The sequence below is a fragment of the Bos javanicus genome, chromosome 25 (assembly GCF_032452875.1).
Source record: "Bos javanicus breed banteng chromosome 25, ARS-OSU_banteng_1.0, whole genome shotgun sequence".
Classification (NCBI taxonomy): Eukaryota; Metazoa; Chordata; class Mammalia; order Artiodactyla; family Bovidae; genus Bos; species Bos javanicus.
In genome coordinates this window covers 2,983,144-3,003,307 of record NC_083892.1, presented here as the reverse complement: position 1 = coordinate 3,003,307, position 20,164 = coordinate 2,983,144, and the positions used below count along the sequence as shown (strand labels likewise).

The 20,164-nt window shown below is 49.8% G+C and overlaps 2 protein-coding genes across 11 annotated transcripts in view; one reads left to right on the top strand and one right to left on the bottom strand.

The window, feature by feature from the left end:
- TRAP1 (TNF receptor associated protein 1) overlaps window positions 1-2,007 on the top strand; it is a 48,961-nt gene extending 46,954 nt beyond the window's left edge. For all 3 annotated transcript variants that reach the window (XM_061401014.1, XM_061401015.1, XM_061401016.1), the window contains 2 exons: window positions 1,510-1,582; window positions 1,753-2,007. In XM_061401014.1, the coding sequence (XP_061256998.1) occupies window positions 1,510-1,582; window positions 1,753-1,854 (175 nt within the window). In that variant the 3' untranslated portion in view covers window positions 1,855-2,007. The remainder of the gene's footprint in view (window positions 1-1,509; window positions 1,583-1,752) is intronic.
- On the bottom strand, window positions 1,946-20,143 carry DNASE1 (deoxyribonuclease 1). Of its 8 annotated transcripts, none has more exons than XM_061401019.1 (11): window positions 20,010-20,143; window positions 11,143-11,568; window positions 9,884-10,187; window positions 4,367-9,285; window positions 3,943-4,031; window positions 3,687-3,770; window positions 3,327-3,442; window positions 3,069-3,181; window positions 2,825-2,979; window positions 2,455-2,551; window positions 1,946-2,311 (listed from the first exon to the last, which is right to left on the bottom strand). In XM_061401019.1, the coding sequence occupies exons 4-11, from the start codon at window positions 4,511-4,513 to the stop codon at window positions 2,264-2,266; spliced, it is 849 nt and encodes a 282-aa protein (XP_061257003.1). In that variant the 5' UTR covers window positions 4,514-9,285; window positions 9,884-10,187; window positions 11,143-11,568; window positions 20,010-20,143; the 3' UTR covers window positions 1,946-2,263. The 8 variants fall into 8 exon arrangements, with proteins under 8 accessions (XP_061257003.1, XP_061257002.1, XP_061257005.1 ...); XM_061401018.1 differs by having other exon boundaries at window positions 4,367-4,514; XM_061401021.1 differs by having other exon boundaries at window positions 11,143-11,178; window positions 20,010-20,114.
- Window positions 20,144-20,164: the final 21 nt, after the last annotated feature.

Here is a 20,164-nt window from a genome sequence, read left to right as displayed (position 1 = left end):
CCATAGTTTCCCACCAGAGTCACTACCCTATTGATATATTTCTTTTGGACTTTAAGCTATGGGAGCTTTGTTTTTTAATATAATATGTGTCTGATTTTTTAATTTACCACCTTAGCATATTTTTCCTCCTTTTTAAGCATTAATTTCCTTAAAACTATTCGGGAGTAGGGAAAGGTGCCTTTTCCAGCTTCTGAGCCAAATTACTAGCCACACGATTACCAAGTTGAAGATCTGAATTGGCTCATGGCTGGCCACGCAAAATGTCAAGGGCCTTTCCACAGCCACCCCGGTTGGCAGGTAGGCATAAGTGATACAGGCCTGCGTGATGGGTGCATGGCTCCCAGTGCTGACCCAGCAGAGATGGGCACTGACTGGATACCCACTGGCTTTAACTAGTTCCGGCACAAATGTGGTTTTATAAGATAGCTGTGCAGAGGGCTCATTTTCTATTGCCAGAAGACTCTAACTCATTTGCTCTAAAATTTGTTTATATGCTCTTGAGTCTTTAGACTTCTCAACCATACGGAGTTCGTGGTGGGACACCTCCAGTGTGGGGTCCTCACCTTGCAGATGTTTGCTGCTGTAAACAGCGCTGGGAGGGAGGGAATCGCACAGTGTCAGACGGGGCACCATGGACACTGCCGCTGTCCTCGGTACCTTCCCCCAATGCTTTCGGTTTTATCAAACACCTTCCTTTCTGCCATTCAAAAAATGAAAATTATACCTTATAATTTTGATGTTTCCTATTGTAGTTTTTCCTCTGCAGAAAAAATTTCCATTTTTATGTAGCCAAGAGTCTTTTCTTTCTGACTTCTATGTTTGTATATAGTCTGAAAGGCTTTCTTTCCCCTTTGAATATTATAAAACACTTCTTCCCTGTTTTCTAGTATTATACTTTGCTTTTAGTTTTTACATTTAATCCTTGATTGGTCTGGAGATTATTTTGGTTCTTGGTTCAAGGAATCACACAGGAGGAAACTTGCTTCCTGGGTGCTGCCCAGTTATCGTGTCTTATCAGGTACTAATAAAATTGCTGTATGAATTTGACCATTTATACACTGTCCACTTTGCACTATTACCATTTCATTTTCCAGAACTAAACTACTTGATTATTGGGACCTCCTCCTCCAATTTCTTCTGATCTTCCATGTTTACTTTTCTTTATGAATTTGGTAGATTTTTTTTAAGGAATAAGAATATAATTTAAGGAAAGTTTCACTTCTGTGGTCCACTTATCCAAGAATATGTCTTTTTGTATGTTAAATTCGACTTTCCTTATCTCAGGAGTATATAGTTTTTATATTAGTATCAAATTTTTGCCAGGTTTTCTGGGTATAATCTATAAAGTTTTTGTGGTTTTTTTCTGACAGTGAACTATTCTTTATTACCCTTTTTGTTATTGCATGTTCTAACAACCCCAGCATTTCAGAAAAGTCACTCCAGATCACAAGCCCTTGTGCGCGGTGTGCACCCCCAGCTCTGAGCTAACGTGTGGTTTCCGTGTTGCAGACACGTTCTGATCAAGAAGCTCAGTCAGCTGAGAGACAGCGAGCCTGACCTGGCCCAGCTGCTGGTGGATCAGGTGAGGCTGCTGGAGCGGGTGAAGAGCAGGCTGAGGCTTTGAGGTTTCCTCTAAAACCCTGTTTTAAACAGAACAACTCTCTTCCCTTCTTCTCTTTGCATTTGAGGTCCCTGGGTTGGACCCAGGCCTTGCTCCCCCTCCCACTGACAAGGTGCTGCCCTGCCTTTCAGATCTACGAGAACGCCATGATCACAGCGGGACTCATCGACGACCCTCGACCCATGGTTGGACGCCTGAACCAGCTGCTTGTCAAGGCCCTGGAGCGACACTGATGGCCGCAGACAAGGGGACAGACGCAACCGTGGGGCAAGGCGGCCTGCAGCCAGTCACTAGGGAGTAGGGACACACACGGGAACGACTGGGTGCGTGAATGACAACACCCCCTTTTGAGCTTTATTTAAATTAAAAGGCATTTCTTAGTTTTAGACTTTCTTTCCAGACTGAGAAAGTGGGGTGCTCTGGTGACACGACCGCCACACTTACAATGGAAGTGGGCCAGGTGAGGAAAAGCCTACCTTCCATCCCTCTCCTCAAATTCCAGCTGCTGTGGGGTGGTTGAGGGCACACGGGGACGAACGGCACTGGGTTCCTTAAGCTCCGCCCTCCGCTCTTAACTGTGACAGGTCAGTTGTTGTCTTCAGCTCCCAGCGTGGGGCAGAGGTTCTGGACCCCAGAAGGGACTTATGTCAGCGTCACCTCCACCGGGTAATGGTCACTGATGGCCAGGGCCTGTGGGAAGACAGCAGTGAGCGCAGGGACCCCAGACACCTAGTCGTCTATGGTCATGCGCCTGAGGTGGGTCAGGACTGGCCCAGGGCCATTGGTTTTCTCAAGTCAACAAAAAAAGCAGTGTGTCCAGGAAAGATACTTACCATCTCATTGCTCAGTCCGTATGCAGCTTGGAAGTCAAAGGGAGCGGCCGAGCCAGGAACCACAGAACTCTGGAGCAGAGACCCTGCGACCACGATCCTACAGTAGCAGACACAAGAGCCCAGGGTGTGACAATCTGCACTTGTCACACAACACCAACCACGCTTAAATGCCACTGTGGAGTCAGTTGGGCCCCGGCTCAATGTTGCCCTAAACTGCACACCACTGACCAACCTCCATTATCTGCCAGTGTCATATTCTCCCTAAATGTGCTCCAACCCAAAACTAAGAAATGCCTTTCCTAAGTCAGGAGGATGAGTGTCCGGTCTTGGGAAGCACTTCTGAAGCTAGTCGCAGAGGCACCCCGCTCACCTGTCATAGGCGCAGTTCGTGGACGTAGCCGTGGTGTCGGCACTGTCAGGAATCAGCCATTGGAAGGTGGAGCTCGTGCGCAGGCGGATGGATGACCACTGCGAGGAGGTCACGTAGCTGCAGTCAGCATTGAAATCGCCCATCAACATGACATCCTGCCAGGAGACAGCCATGGGTTGGCCCAGGGCACGATACACGATGGAGGCCCCCAGAGCCCAAGGCGGGGGCAGCGGGGAGGGCTCACGTTCAAGTCCCACTTCTGCTGGACATCCAGGTAGACATCGTAGAGAGAATTAATCTCAGCCACTGCGTCCGATGGGGCCGAGTGCAGGGCAACAATGGCAAATTCCTTGACCTCTGTGGAGACAGCAGAGCGGATGTTGGCTGGGGTAGAGGACAACTGAGACACCCCCCAAGTTACTTCCTAAGTAACTTCAGTGTAAGACCAAAGGGGCTGTGGGGTGCAGCACAAGACCAGCGTGTCCGGGGTGGGCGCACTCACTGGTGGAGGGGGATGAGAACTTGACCACAGCGGGCTCCCGGCTGAAGCTGTCGTTCCCGCAGGACTCGCAGCCGTCATCGTACTGGTAGGTGTCCAGCACGGACACCTTGTTGGGTCTGCAGAAGGCCAGGCCGGAGGGTGGTCAGCCTGGGCTCAGGCACCACGCAGACCCACTGGCCCAGAGCTCCCACCAAGGCCTCCTGCCTCTGCATGGGCTGAGGCCTCAAGGGACACAGCCCAGCTCAGACCCCTGCTCTGGGGGCCCCAGTTCTTGCCCTCAAACCTGAGGGGAGGGCCCACGGGCTCTAGGCGACATTGCAGCCTCCTGTGTGCTCGTGAGGCAGAAGCCTGCAATGTTACCTGAACAGAAAGAGGTAGCGCTCCTTGTAGCTGTTGCGGCCCAGCGGCTCACTGACCACATAGTGGTAGGTGTTTGGGTCATCCCTGGATTGAGGAGACAAAGGTCCCAGTCAGAAGTTGGTGGTAGGGCAAGTCCCAGGGACCTACCCAACACCTGTGTCCCTGTGGCCAGGCTGACCTGGCACCGTGCCCGGGAAGAGACAGTTGCCATCGTCCCCCTCCCCGCCCTGGCCTCCTGGGACCCCACTTCACCCACTGGTTGAGATAGTCCAGGAGCTTCCCCACAGCCACCAGGTGGCTGTCTCTGACCTCCTGGATGAGGACGATGTCGTAACGACGCACGATCTGGGGACAAGGCCAGAATGTTGCTGAGCAGGCAGGCGGAGACCCATGTGTCCGAGCCTGCCTGCTGTGGGTCCCGGGGCTGAGCTGCTGCCCCCACCCCGGACACTCCCTGTCACAGCCTAGCCTGGGACCCTAATACCAGCCATGAACAGCATGGCAATAACAAGGGCCCGTCCCCCTGACTGACAGGTGGGCTGAGACCTTGATGCCCCCCCATCACCACCGCTGCCAGTCAGCCTCAGGACTGACCACCGGCCCAGGATTCCCAGAGCCTGTTAGACGGCCCACCTCCAGCTTCCCCACCCTGAGGGCCCTGGGGACAGATCTGGACCTACCCGAACAATGTAGCTGGCGAGCGTAGCATTGGACATCTTGGTCTCCCCAAAGGTGCGGATGTTGAAGGCTGCTATCTTCAGGGACAAGCCCAGCTGCAGCAGACCAGCGAGGGCGAGCAGCAGCCCCATCAGCCTGGTGCCCCTCATCCTGGAGCAGGAGGGAGAGCCACAAGTGGGCTGGAGCAGCAGACTGGGCACCCTTTCCTCCCTGAGCCCAGCTGGACAGAAACAGACGAGGGCGAGAGCCAGATGCTTAGGACCACGTAATGGGCCCTAGATCTCCTCACCCCTCACCCACCAGTAGATGAGCTCCACGAGGGTCGCCAGCCCAGGAAACCCCTGGCAGTGCAGTGCCAGCTCACTGCCCTTCGTGCTCCAGACACTCCCTCCACGGGACTGGCTAGGGTTCTCACGGTCGGGCGTCCACCTATGGGCCACAAGTCACCCAGCCCTTGGGGCACCGGGCACACTCACCTGAAACCTTTCACAAAGAATTCTGCCAAGAACTGGTATTCTTCAGTACCAATTTTCTCCTTTGGCTGCTTAAATAATACAAAGCGAAACACAAGCGGGAGCTGCTACAGCTCCACACAGGAATGTTCATCCCACCTGGGGTTTTAAAGGTTCAGGCAGCTGTGCCCTTTCCCAGGGCATCACCTGGAGGACGCGGAACAATAGCCCTGCCTGTGTGCCTTTCTCAGCAGGTGGGTGACTGGCATGTGTTTATTTTGAGAGGCACAGGTCCTTGCTTCTATAAAAAGCACCTGATGATATTTGCACTTGATTTTAAAAAGTCATTCAATACAGCCAAAGGCTCTTTGGCTTTTGCACATGTTGCTCTCCCAGGGATGGGGAGCAGGTGCCCTGGAGGGCAGGGCCCCAGCAACATTCCGGCTGCAGGATCTGAGGTGACCTTGGCGCCAGCACAAAGCTCAACTGTGCCTGTTGCGAATGGAGCCCATGGCGGTGGCTCTGTTCCAGAAACCCCTCTCTCCCCAACTCCAGCCCCACCTCCCGACCTTTCCCTGTGGGGGCTTCAGGGTGGTGGGCACCAGGAAGGGGCAGGGGCTGCAGAGCCCACCTTAACTGCTAGCAATGGAGAGCCTGTGTGTCCAGGTGCAGGTGACAGGAGCAGGTCACAAGAACACGGAAAGGCAGCAGATCAGGATCAGGCCTTGGGTCCAGTCATTTCTTCTTGGAATCCTTTGCTTTCCTTCCCATTTGTATTCACTTCCTGTGGCTACTGCAACAAGTCACCACAAACTTGATGGCTTAAAACTATAGAAACTTATTGTCTAATAATTTCAGAGGTCAGAGATCCAAATCACTGCACTGAGCTGAAATCAAGTGTCACAGGCTGCACACCCTCCGGAGGTTCTGGGAGGCCCTTTCGCCCTCTTCAGCTTCTGGAGGCTCCTGGTGTCCTTGGCTGTGGCTGCATCAGTTCACTGCCTTCTGTGTCGGTTCTTCCTCCTCAGAGAAGTAGGTGAGTGAGTGTAGGGTCCTCCCAGATAATCTGGGACCATCTCCGTATTATGAGATCCTTTTTGGCTGTGTGGCATTATTTAGCCCATCACCCCATCAATGGGGGCTCTGCCCCGTTAGGGAGAGGCTGTGGTCTCCAACAACAGCCCTGCAAGTAGGAAGGCTGGGTCCCTCCCTGGAATGGAAAGGCCTTGCTGTGGCGGGCGTGTGGGGTTTGTGTGTGCAGGGCCACAGGGGACTGGGGTTCAGGGAGCAGGAGTAGTCTGAGAAGAGCAGTCTTCAAGGACCAAGGTCAAAATCACAGAAGTGTCATGAAGGAGGACACGGGGGATTAAAAACAACTCGAAGTAAACCAAGACCAGAACCCCCTGAAGTAATGAGAACATGCTGATGGACAGCTCTGGCAGTCAGCAGGAGTGCTAGTCAGCTTGAAACGGCATCTACAGCGCAGGGTCACGTGGCCTTGCCCTCAGGCTGCCAGGACTCTCCCCCTGCAGCCTTTTGCTAAGGTTGGACTGCTGACTCTCCTGTTTAAAATTTTTTTAAACAGTTTAAGACTGCAAGAGGATCAAAATCAAGATTCTAACCACTAACCAAGTCCATCAATGCATCCAGAATAGGTGCCTGCCTTCCATGGATTTCTTCCGTGGACTCACAGGTGCACATCTTTGAGGGGAGCACGGGAATAAACCAGTAGGTGGCACAGCTGTGGCTCACACAGAGGGTACCTGGACCCCCCGCCCAGTTTTCAGGGACACAGGCACCCCATCAACCAAACACTGCCCCGTACGTGCCAAGGAGCTGCCCTCCCTCACCAACCTGCCAGAGAAAAGGTCCCGACTATGGCCTCACTTGCACCAAGTGCCCAACTCTGCTGCCACACCAGCGGCCCTAAGTTAGGCCCACAAGAGAGGCAGGCAGCTCAGCCCGGGAAGAGCCCAGCCAAGAGTCAGGGGTGTGGGGCCCAGTCCAGTCTCACCCACTGCACCTTTGACCACTCTGAACCTCAATATCTTCGACTCTAAATAAAACGGGGATAAATCCATCACTGTTTTCCTCTTAACTTTGTCTTAAGGATCAACAGAACAAAAAGATCATCTCACATCTTAAAGCTTCATCCTATCCTAAACCACCACTTCCCTGGTGGTGTAGTGGCTAAGACTCCACGCTCCCCACGTAGAGGTCCCGGTTGGATCCCTAAACAAGATCCCACGTGCCGAAACGAAAAGATCCTGCATGCTAACTAAGACATGCAGCCAAATAAAAGACCCAGTGAGTGCCCCCAAGAACTTGGGGGTGGAGGGGCGTGACCTGCACACCAGCATGTGGCCCAGGAGACGAAGGTCCTCAGGCCCAGGGACAAGAAGCGCACGAGGCAACAGGGCACGGAGGCGCCCGCAGCGACCTGCAGGCACAACAGGATGCGTTTTACTTTTGGGGAAACAGTGATACTAGACATCTCAACACTCTGGCGCTTCAACATGACATCTTGCTACGTTGCTTTGTGTGGTTTCATGTCTGCAAAGCTAGGTTTCTGGCAGTTACAGTAAAGGCAATTACTGCGTAAGTCAATACGGAAAAGGCAACAAGGGTAAGCATGTCCAGTCTGATTCCAAAATTCAAGAAGAGCCTGACAGGCAAACGTTCCACTCCTAAGTAATTACGGTTACTTAAAAATGCAATGAAAAAAAATTACGTTTACATTATTTTCCAAATGTCTATTATAAGTTGTTAGGATATAAATACTATACTTAAACTGTATGGACTTAACTATTTAAAAATGTTACTTCTTTGGCCTGTGGGTCCCTTAAAATATTTACTGACCTTAACTAGGGGTACTCAGAGTCTGGGACCCTCTAACACACACAGTGGGGGTGCCCCCTCCCACGATGGCCCTCGCCTGCCCAGACGCCTCAGGCTCACCTGAGTCCCTGCCTTCCCTCGGCTCCACCCGCTCTGGTTCTGCAGCGCCCGTGCCTGCCCTTCCCTGAACACAAGCAAACGCGCCCACTGGTCTCCCCGCTCCCAGAACCTCTCCCCACAGTCCAGTCTCCACACAGCACCCACACGTCTTGTCATCAGATCACCCTATTCCCCTTAGACTCTGTCATGGGTTCCTCCTGTCCTTTAGGGGAAAGCAGGCGCCTACCGGGGCTGGGCGATGCGAGCTCAGGGCCCCACTCTGCCCCCAGGGCTGCCCAGGTTCCACTCACGGCCCCGCCCCAGGGAGGCCGCCCTCCCCGACCTGACCCTCCACCAGCATGGCCCCACTGTCACCTTTTCCATGACCCTTACCACTGCTTTTCTTTCAGTGTGTTTGCTCTTACCTGCTTACACTCACTGAAGGCCAGCCTCCGCACTATTAACAGAACATAAGCTGCACAGGAGCAGGGACCTCGTCTGTCTCATCCCTGAAAGATGCCTGAATGGTACAGGCCCTGAGCTCGCCTGCCCCACCTCCCACACGAGAGAACGTCCCCTCCTCACGGACCCCCCCGAGAGAACCCGGCAAGGCCTCCTGTCCTGAAGCACAGGGGACACTGCAGGGCGTCCAGGCGGCTTCTGGACACTCGGCCTGAACCGATCAGAAGCTCCCAGGAGCCAGTGGCTGTTGCGCCTGCCCTCAGCCAGATCTGACATGGATCCTTCACTCCCCTCAAGAGGGGTGTTCGCTGGCCCCAAGCCAGCATTCTGGAGGACGAAGGTTTCCGTCTTTTACCCGAGACGGTCAGTGTCTCTGCTGGGACACCACTCTAATCAGGGTCGAACAGACGGTGTAGGTCAGCAGTCATCACTCAGCTCAGCCACTGGCCTTGGCCCATGACCCCACCTTAGCTCACCGTCCCTCATGAATTTATTTCTGTTCATTATAAGGAAACCATTAACCCAGGATGGAAAGTTTCTCAGAACTGCATGTGCATGAATTGCTATAATCCACAACAGTTTCAGAGTCACACTCAGCACAGCCCCACCCTGCCCCCTCACCCAGCTACGCCAGTGCCCACTGTGCCACTGCCACAGGCCACACCTGGGCTCCATGGCCCACCGGCCTGAGTGCCAACGTGCGCACCTTCTGCACGTCACAGACAAGCCTCCCCTGGCTCCTCATCCTACCAGAGGCATTTTCCAGGGTGTGTGCTGTGAAGACTGGCATGCCTTTAGCCTGAGCCCATGAACAAACAGGCTCAGGTTCCTGATGCCTGAGGCCCTGAAAGATTTAACTAGAGTCACGGAGCTCTACTGACTAGACTCCCAGTAAGCTGGTAACATTTCCAACAAGGCTGAGTGAAGAGCGTCCCCCAAACCCCCAAGCCCCCTCAGTCTCTCCCAAGCACAGAACGCCTCCTCAGCAGGCTCTCCCCCGATCCAGCGGGTCTCCAGAAGGGTTCAGAGTCCAGGACAGTGTGGGCAGTAGGAGCCGGTCATGGCAGGGTCTGCAGAGAGATTTTCTACTGATTTATCTTTCAGCTCACTGGTCCTTTCTTCAGCTGTCTCTCATCTACTTTTAAATCCACCTAACTGAATTTTAAATTTGTTATTGTACTTTTTCTCTTTTAGAATTTTCAATCTTTTATGAATTCTAATTCTCTGTGAAACTCTCCATCTTGCCTGTTTCAATGTTAATCAGTTATTTTAAACTCTATGTCTGCCAACTCCAGCATCTTAGTCTTCTGTGGGTCTCTCACTTTTTCCTTTCTGTCCCATTTATCAGGGTACGTAGCGACTAGACGCAGAGTCAGGCGCTATGTGTCACAGACGGGAGAGGCCGGGACGGGGTCTCCCTCCAGGGGGCAGTGGAGGGGGCCGGCCACCCAAGGTCTGAGCGGAGAGACTGGCATTTTTGGGGCTGTTCCTCCTGGCAGGCTCTCAACTCTTCCTGGCACCATGAAACTGCCGAAGACCCAGCTCTGCTCCATACGCACCTTCTGCCTCTCTGGCCTCCTCCCTCTCAGGGATCTCCGCCCTCAGGTCCCACTGCCTCCGCAGCTCCCAAGCCCCCAGAGCTCAGTCTCCCCAACCCCACAAGATTACCTGCGGCTCTGCTGGGTTCTCTGCCTCTGGGCAGCTGCCCCTGCCCAGCCCCCAAGAGTGCTGGTAGAGGAGGCAGACTCAGCTCTGCAAGCTCCCCTCTGCGTTGCGGGCCCCAGGGCAGCGCTCCAGTCCTTTGAGCAGGTGCCTCGAGTCCGCAGCAGGACCGGTCTGCTGGGAGCAGTTCCATAGCCGGGAGCAGTCTGTCTGTTACCTGGAAGGCGTCACTGAAGTAGAGAGCTGGAGGCTCTGGTGGGTAACTAGGCAAGCTGGTCTGACTAGCAGGCTGTGCGTGGACATCTCTGAGCTAAAAAGCAAGAGAAAAGCAAGCCAATGAGAGACGATCAGAAGGAAACAGACCATCCTCTCTGCCCAACCAAGTCTTTGGGACTGAAGATCTCTGTATCCTGTTTGAAACCTAGAGTATTTGTTCTCATCACCCCAGTCCTAAAGGTGAAGACGGCGCAGGGCAAGGACGCAGCAATGCTGTGCCCTATGGGCTGTCCTGCGGCCCCTCAGAGAGCGGCAGCACCTGTCCTGAGCTGAGGTTCCCCACCTCGCTCCTAGAGAAGGGGCCTTGGGGCCTGCAGGCGGCCAACTCTGAGCCTCTTTCCTCTCTGGGGACTCTGGGCCAGGTGAGCGATGCTATTTTCTGAAAACTCTGAGTACCTGAGTGCTTCCCCCCCGGGACCAGCCTGGGGCTTCTCTACAGACACTAGAGGGTTTCATACTGGCGGTCTCCGCACAGCTGTCCCGGGGCTCCTGCGTCAGGGCCTCTGCTCTGCTCCTACCCCCAGACCGCAGGGCCTGTCCCTCCCTTAACTCGAGCTTCTGCCCAGACGCCACCCACCACGCACCCCACTCAGCAGCAGGCTTTGCCCCACCACCGTCTCCTCCACCCTGCTCACTTTCTCCTGCCCACAGTCACATCCAACACCCGCTGTACAGTCAGCCTCATGCCACTGGGGCCAACGCAGCAGCACCTGAGCGCGGCCTGGCTGAGTGAAGAGATGAAGGACAGTCAGCGGCCTGCTGGACAGAACCAGGGCTTTAGTTGCTCCAGCCTCTTCAGCCCATTTAAGTGCGAGCATCTCACACAAGAGGAACCCAACGTGGTCCTCCCAGATGACTGAGTAAAGGAACAGGCTTCTGCACTCCTCAGCCTGGCAGAGATGTCCGCCTCCTCGGGAACTCCAGGGCTCTGGGCAGTGGCACTGATCGTACCCCCTGTCTATACCAGCTTAGAAAACACGTCCACTTACCTGTGAGGCTGGCTTTCCAGACGCCTTCCCCAGGGCCTGCATAAATGCATAGTCGCGGGTCAAGGGACAGGGTCTCAGGCAGGAGCAGCAATGACCCCAGGAGACCAGGAATGAGTCCAGTCCGGCTCACTCCAGCCAAAGCCAGAGTGGCCTGAGGTGGGTGGCCTTGTCGGTCCAGGTCCCCACTGCCCAAAGACTGCTGAAGTCGTAGCAGGCCGAGGAGGAGGCCTGTGCAAATGCCTTGATAACCAGTTGTTTCCTCACTTGGGCTCCTATGAGGAGACACTGATCTTCGCAGGAGCCACAGCCCACAAATGACACAGCACAGGAAGCTGCTGAAATGCAAATCTGCTGCAGGAACGAACCAAGCTGCCACTGTGTCACTCCCTCAGCCTGTGCTATCTCGCTGGTCCCATTCACACGTGACTAGTTTAAAAAGAAGGGAAAAGGGAGCGTTAATAATGTCAGCTGAGCGATAGGACACCTAGCTGTCCTGAAATTTCATCAAGCTCCTGACAGGCTGCTTCATTTGTATGCTTTACTCACTTTTTTCAAGACAGAGTAAGAGGGGCCCCTAAACAATGAGAAAACCAGGCAAGAGGTGGTGTGATGTGTTTTCAGCCATCACAAGTGCAAGACAAGGATCCAAGAGAGAAGGGAAACCAAGACACGGGGCCCAGTGGTTTGGGGTGGGAGGGCACGTGCGGGGCACCCCTGCAGCTCGAGGGATCTCAGTTCCCTGACCAGGGAGTGAACCCAGGTCCATGGCAGTGACTGTGTCAAGTCTTCCCCACTGGACCTCCAGGGAACTCTGGGCTCTGTGACCAGCCACAGCCGGTGTGGGCTCCAGGCTCCAGGGAAGGGAAACACAGACCCAACTGTCCTGTGAGTGGAGGAGACACCCGGGAGGTCAGGGAGGCCCAGGTGGCTAGAATGTGTGGAACAGAATATCGGGGAGCAGGGACTGTAAAGAAAACAGAGCTCCAGGATCTACAGAGCACCCCCTCAAGTCTTCAGCTAAAGACAAGTTTGCAGCTGTGTGAGAAAAACTGTGAGGAGGCTGGAACAAGAATGCCTGGAGAGGAGCGGACAGAACAACCTCCAGAGCTCACACAGAAACGGGAATAAACTGTGCCCCCACAAGCCACCAGGGAATGGCTCCCTCATTCACACAGTACTGCCTGGCATCCCCAGAAGGGCTTCACCTTCAGTAATGAGGCCAAATTATCTGTACACCACAGGCAGCTCTGGATCACCCTAACACAGCTCAGGAGCAGTTCTCTAAAGGATCAACTGATGACAAGAAACTTAACTGCATGCCAGACCAAGATAAATATTATTTGAAGGACTACGACAAAACAACATAAATACATAATGTCTAGTATCCAATAAGGAAATGGGCAGGTCTATTGGTCAGGGGACAGAAACCACAAGGTATTTTAAACAAGGGGAGTTTAGCATAAAGAGCTATTAACTATTTACAGGAACTGACTAAAATGAACCCAAAGGTACAAAATACTCTAGGGTGCAGAGAGGATTCAGAGCTGGGAGACAGCAGTTTACGGGATGGTGCAGTTCACCAGGCTGAGAACCATCTGAGACGCTGCCAACACAATCAGCCCGGAAGCTGTCTGCAGAGAGTTCTGCAAAGCCCCCAGGGTGGAGGGGCTGACGAACTCACCAGAAAGCTGCCAGGAGACCAACTCAGGTACCCGCGGAACATGCCTGGCAGTGCCTGTCCCCTTTCAAATATATGAAGAGCCTCATCACTGGCTCTCAGGCGAGTGCTGCTGAGTTGGTCACTAGGACACTGCCTGGAAGGTGCCACAGAAGCTCTTTAGGGCTATGCCAATGTCACAGAACAGGAATGAGCAAAGCGCAAAGCACCAGACACAGGCCCTTTCTCCTTCAGCCCCTCCAATGACAAAGGCTGGCATCAGGCTAGCTGGCAAGGAGGGTAACGCTCCACTATCACAAGCAGGCAATGAAGGGCGGATAGACCAGGCATGTGAAAAAGAAGAAAATATGACTTATGACCATAAGAAAAAGCAATCAACAACAACTGACCTAGAAGTGACAGATATAAAGGAATTATCAGACAAGCACATGCTTCATATACTCAGGAAAGTAGAGGGAATATGACCATAATGAGAGAAACGGAAAATATAAAAAGGCCTAAATGGAACTTCTAGAGATGATAATAATATCTGAAATATAAAACACACAGTCTGGGATGAACAGCAGATCAACACTGAAAAAGATCATACAACTCAAAAACAGCAACTGAAAACTGTTCAAAGAAAGGGCATCGAGGAAAAAAAGGCATCAAACACCAACAAGCAATCCAATGTACACGAATTGGAATCCCAGAAAAAGGACAAGGAGGCTCTTTAGTTCTTTTTCATTTTCTGCCATAAGGGTGGTGTCATCTGCATATCTGAGGTTATTGATATTTCTCCCAGAAATGAAGCTTCTGCTTCCTCCAGCCTGGTATTTCACATGATGCACACTGCATATACATTAAATAAGCAGGGTGACAATATACAGCCTTGATGTACTCCTTTCCCATATGATCACTACAAAAATGTACACAAAAATGTATCACTACAAAAAATCAACTAAAGGCCGATCGACACATGAAAAGATGCTCAACGTCAGTCATTATTAAAGAAATGCAAATCAAAACTACAATGAGGTATCATCTCACACCAGTCAAAATGGTCATCATCAAAAAAATCTACAAACAGTAAATGACAAAGAGGATGTGGTTGGTGGGAATGTAAATTGATGCAGCCACTATGGAGAACAGTAGGAAGATTACTTAAAAAACTAAGACTAAAACTATCCTATGACCCAGCAATCCTACTAGTGGGCATACACGCTGACAAAAACACAATTCAAAAAGACAAGTACCCCAATGTTCACTGAAGCACTATTTACAATAGTCAGGACACGGAAGCAACCTAGATGTCCACTGAAGGGTGAATGGATAAAGAAAACTGGAAAATCCACAATATGTGGAAGTTAAACGACATGCTCTCATACAACCAACAGGTCAAAAAGGAAATCACAAGAAAAATTAGAAAGCACACCGAGACCAATGAACACACACACACCAGAACCCTGGGATGCAGCAAAAGCAGTGCTAAGAGGGAAATTCACAGCTATGAATGTTTCCATTAAAAAAGAAGAAAAGTATCAAAGTGATAGTCTAACTTACACTTTAAGGAAATAAGAGAAGAAGAGCAACTAAACCAAAGCTAGCAGGAGAAAGGAAATAATAGAAGAGTATAGCATCAATAAACAAAGAAAAGAAAAAGAGAGACCAGTTGTATTTCTACACACTAACAATGAACAATCCTAAAAGGAAATTAAGAAAACAATTCCACTAAAATAACATCAAAAAGATTTAAAATACTTGGGAATAAATTTAACCAAGAAAGTGAAAGACTTAACACACTGAGAAGTAAAGCATCATTGCTAAAAGCAATTGAAAAAGAACACACCGAGACACAGAAAGACGGCGTACCCACGGGCTGGAAGCTTTAGTCAGATGCTCAGCTCAGTTCAGTCGCTCAGTCGTGCCCGACTCCTTGCGACCCCATGAATTGTAGCACGCCAGGCCTGCACCACCCAAAGTGATCTACCTATTTATGCAATCCCTATCAAAATCTCTGTGACTTTTTTTTCACAGAAATAGAAAATCCTATCTTATGGTTTTCCATATGGATTATCAAAGGAACTCCCCCGCCCCGCCAAAGTATTCAAAACCACCTTGAAAAAGGATAAAGTTGGAGGTCTCACACTCCCTGATTTCAAAACTTTGTCCAAAGCTACAGTAATCAACAACAGCGTGATACCAGCATAAAGACAGACGCACAAACTGCACAACTTCGGGACTGGCAAGGATTTCTTGGATATGACACCAAAATCACCAACAAAACAAAATACAGCTAAATTAGATTTCATTAAAATTAGAAACTTTTGTGCAAAGGACCCATCACAAAACTGAAAAGACAACCACAAAATAGGAGAAAATACCTGGAAATCATTTATCCCATTAGAGTCTGGTATTCGGAATATATAGAGAACTCCTACAACTCAACAACAAAAAACAACCAAATTTTTTAAATGGGAAAAGAAAAAAGCTTTTTGTAATGGGCAAAGAACTTGAATAGACATTTCTCCAAAGATAAGCAAATAATCCATAAACACATGAAAAATGATGACTATCATTAATCGAGAGAACTGCAAATCAAAACTGTGATAAACTATCACTACCTTCCCATTAGAATGGCTACTATATTTTAAAATTGTAAGTTTTATAAGGATGTAGAGAAACTGGAATCCTTATGCACCTCTGATAGGGATGCAAAATGGTACAGCCACGGCAGAAGACAGTATTGAGATTCTTCAAAAAAATTACACAGAATTACTATGATCCAGCAACTTCACTCCAAGGTACCCAAAAGAACAGAATGATGAGAAAGTTCTGAAAATGGATAGTGTGTGGGTTGTGGTGATGGTTGTACAACAACGTGAAAGCATTTAATGTCACTGAACTGTACACTTAAAAATGGTTGAAATTGTAAAGTTTATATTACATATATTTTATCACAATGAAAAACCATACAGCTAACAGTATACTTAATGGGAGAAATTAGATGCTTTCTCACTAAGATCAGGAAGAAGGTAAGAATGTCTATCCACCACTCCCACACATCATCATACTGGAAGTCCTAGGTAATACGACAAGAAAAGGAGATAAAAGTTACACAGATCAAAAGGGAAGAAATAAAATGATCTTTAAACAGAGATGACAAGAATTATCTATGTAGAAAATACCAAAGAATTAACAACAACAAAAAAACCTCCTCGAACTAATAAATTACTATGACAAGGTTGGAAATATAAGATTAATTGACAAGGGTCAACTACTTTCTTATCTACCAGCAACAGGACTTCTGGTTTCTAGTTCCACATGTAAGGAGATCAGAAGTCACCACTCTGTCCTGACAAGTAGTAAAAAGCTGAACTGACTGAAAATCAACAACTTTTCTTGGATCCGTAAAGAGGACACAGGGCAAATCACTGTCTCCAAGAGACAGACACACGAATACAAAAACCTTAAATGCACATTACTAAGTGAAAGAAGGCAATCTGAAAAGCCTAGTTGCCCGTTTCCCTGGTAGCTCAGATGGTACAGCATTTGCTCACAATGTAGGAGATCCAGGTTCGATCCCTGGGTCGGGAAGATCCCCTGGAGGAGGAAATGACAACCCACTCCAGTACCCTTGCCTGGAAAATTCCATGGACAGAGGAGTCTGGCAGGCTACAGTCCATGGGGTAGCAAAGAGTCAGACACGACTGATCGACTAACACACACATACACACACCATCTGAGTGTGATCAAGGGAGAGCGGGGCTCCCGTATTCTGCCCAGCCCCTAACTCATGGGAGGGAGGCCCTCTCTTGGGCTGGGTATTCTGAGAGTACTGCGGCCCTGACCATGCTCATCCCAGCTCACAATGCGGCAGATCGACACCAGAGGCGAGCTGAATGGCCCCCAGGCTGCTGCCTTCCCTCTCCCACAGAGTGCTCAGCAGTAGCAGTGGAATGTCACTCAGAGAGCAATTCACCACTGTTCTACCCACAGCTCTACAGCCCTGGCTTACAGATTTTTGCCTGGGGTAGAAATAGGCCAGAAAGCACTGACTCCTAATTTCCTCCAAAGGAACTGATTTCATTTGCAACAGAGAGGGAATCAGTTCAAGCTCAAAGGTGCTCTCAAGAAAGTAGAGGGTGTGGTGAAAGGCAAGCGGCAGGAGAGTAAAGATAGAGGCTGAACCACAGATGATGACACTACACACTACAACACCAGATGGTCAGTACCTAAATCAGACTGATTATAATCTTTGCAGCCAAAGATGGAGAAGCTCTAAACAGTCAGCAAAAATAAGACCTGGAGCTGACAGTGGCTCAGACCATGAAGTCCTTACTGCAAAATTCAGACTTAAAGTAAGTACTAAAAACCATTAGGTCATTCAGGTATGACCTAAATCAAATTTATGATTATATGGTAAAGTGACAAATAGATTCAAGGGATTAGATCTGACAGAGTGCCTAAAGAACTACGGACAGAGGTTAGTGACACTGTACAGGAGGCCATGATCAAAACAGTCCCAAGAGAAAGAAAAGCAAAACGGTTGTCTGAGGAGCCCTCCAAATAGCTGAGAAAAGAAGAAAAACGAAAAGCAAAGGAGAAAAGGAAAGAAATACCTATCTGAATGCAGAGTTCCAAAGAATAGCAAGGAGAGAGAAGAAAGCCTTCTTAAGTAAACAATACAAAAAAAAAATAATAGAGGAAAACAACAGAATGGGAAAGACTAGAGATCTCTTCAAGAAAATTAGAGACACCAAGGGAACATTTCATACAAAGATGGGCTTAATAAAGGACAGAAACGGTAAGGACCTAGTAGAAGCAGAAGATACTAAGAAGAGGTGGCAAGAATACAAAAAACTGTACAAAAAAAGGTCTTGATGATCCGGATAACCAAGACGGCACTGGTCACTCACCTAGAGCCAGACATCCTCGAGTGTGAAGTCAAGTGAGCTTAGGAAGCATTACTACAAACAAAGCTAGCGGAAGTGATGGGATTCCAGCTAAGCTATTTCAAATCCTAAAAGATGATGCTGTGAAAGTGCTGCACTCAACATGCCAGCAAATTTGGAAAACTCAGCAGTGGCAACAGGAATGGATAAAGTCAGTTTTCATTTTGATCCCAAAGAAGAGCAATAACCAAAGAATGCTCAAACTACCACACAATTGCACTCATCTCACATGCCAGCAAGGTAATGCTCAAAATCCTTCACACTAGGCTTCAAACAGTACATGAACCGAGAACTTCCAGATGTACAAGCTGGATTTAGAAAAGGCAGAGGAACCAGAGATCAAATTGCCAACATCCGTGGATCATCAAAAAAGCAAGAGAGTTCCAGAAAAACATCTACTTCTGCTTTATTGACTATGCCAAGGCCTTTAACTGGGTGGATCACAACAAACTGGAAAATTCTTAGAGAGATAGGAATACCAGACCACCTGACCTGCCTCCTGAGAAATCTGTATGCAGGTCAAGAAGCAACAGTTAGAACTGGACATGGAACAACAGACTCCTTCCAAATGGGGAAGGGAGTACGTCAAGGCTGTATATTGTCACTTTGCTTATTTAACTTATATGCAGAATACATCATGTGAAATATCAGGTGGAATGAAGCACAAGCTGGAATCAAGATTGCTGGAGAAATATCAATAACCTCAGATATGCAGATGAGGCCACCCTTATGGCAGAAAGGAAGAACAACTAACTAAAGAGCCTCTTGATGAAAGTGAAAGAGGAGAGTGAAAAAGCTGGCTTAAAACTCAACATTCAGAAAACTAAGATCATGGCATCTGGTCCCATCACTTCATGGCAAACAGATGGGGAAACAATGAAAACAGTGAGAGACTTTATTTTCTTGGGCTCTAAAATCACTGCAGATGGTGCCTGCAGCCATGAAATTAAAAGACGGCTTACTCCTTTGAAGAAAAGCTATGACCAAACTAGACAGCATATTAAAAAGTGGAGACATTACTTTACCAACAAAGGTCCATCTAGTCAAAAATACGGTTTTTCCAGTAGTCATGCATGGATGTGAGAGTTGAACTATAAAGAAAGCTGAGCACCAAAGAATTGATGCTTTTGAACTGTGGTGTTGAAGAAGACTCTTGAGAGTCCCCTGGACTGCCAGGAGATCCAACCAGTCCATCCTAAAGGAGATCAGTCCTGAAGATTCATTGGAAGGACTGATGCTGAAGCTGAAACTCCAATCCTTTGGCGATCTGATGTGAAGGACTGACTCACTGGAAAAGACCCTGATGCTGGGAAAGATTGAAGGTGGGAGGAGAAGGGGACGTCAGAGGATGAGCTGGTTGGATGGCATCACCAACTGGACAGACATGAGTCTGAGTACCCTCCGGGAGTTGGTGATAGGCAGGGAAGCCTGGAGGGCTGCAGTCCATGGGGTCACAAAGAGTCGGACACGACTGAGCAACTGAACTGAAGTGACGGTTCCACAATCTTGGGAATATACTAATAACCAACACTGTGAGAGCGGATTTTATGATATGTAAATTATAACTTAAACAAACAAACCTAACTGTATCAGTTCGCCAACAAAACTCCTCCTCCTCCTGTATTCGTCACTTCAGTAACTGAAACCACATTCCCAGAAACTTAGAAATTCTTTTCCAGAAACCCACAAGTATTAACAACTAATTTGGTCACGGCAATTCAAACGCCTCAATATGTCACCTTTCCCCCAACTTCAACTCCTAAACGCAGGACGCCCTCATTTCTCGCCTGCATCACCGCAGCCTCCTGATGGGCCTCCAGGCTTGCCTCTCCAGAGCAACTTTCACACTGCAACTAGAAACTCCTTTAAAAACAGTATCTATGTTGGCTCCCAGGGACCCCAGGTTGAAGTTCGAACCCTTAATACGACTTATAAGGTCTCTCAGACTTCAGTCCGCGGCGACCCTCTCCGGCTTCACGAGCCCCTCAAATCCTAACAACGTGCACCTGGGAGCCTGGAGAGGGCGGGCATCGCTTCACCTCGGCCCCCGCCCGCTCGGGGCCTCAACCTGCTCGCAGGCGTCTCCGGGAGGAAGCCCGCGCTCGGTCCCTCGGCTCCGAGGGTCTGGCGCCCCCGTTTACCTGTCGGCTCCTGAGGCAGATGCGCTCTCAGGGGCCGCCAATGAACCCGCATACATTTCCCGTGTGAACCGTAGTGCACCCAAATTTCAAACTGCGGCGGAGCCCGAAACTCACCTCGACTCTTCCTCAACACTTAGTAGACTTCGCCGGGAGCCGCCTACCTAACCTCGGGGCGCGGTCCTCTGGCGCCGCGCTCCGCCTTGGTCCTGCCCGGCGCGCTGAAGGAACGCTCTTAGTCGCGCGCCCCGGCCGCAAAGCAGGATGGGACG

Coding starts and splice junctions, on each gene's coding strand:
- DNASE1 (XM_061401019.1), bottom strand. CDS start 4,513: ATGAGGGGCACCAGGCTGATGGGGCTGCTGCTCGCCCTCGCTGGTCTG. Junction 3,443..3,686: donor CGCTACCTCTTTCTGTTCAG/GTAACATTGCAG, acceptor GGCCTTCTGCAG/ACCCAACAAGGTGTCCGTGC. Junction 2,552..2,824: donor ACGAACTGCGCCTATGACAG/GTGAGCGGGGTG, acceptor CTGCTACTGTAG/GATCGTGGTCGCAGGGTCTC.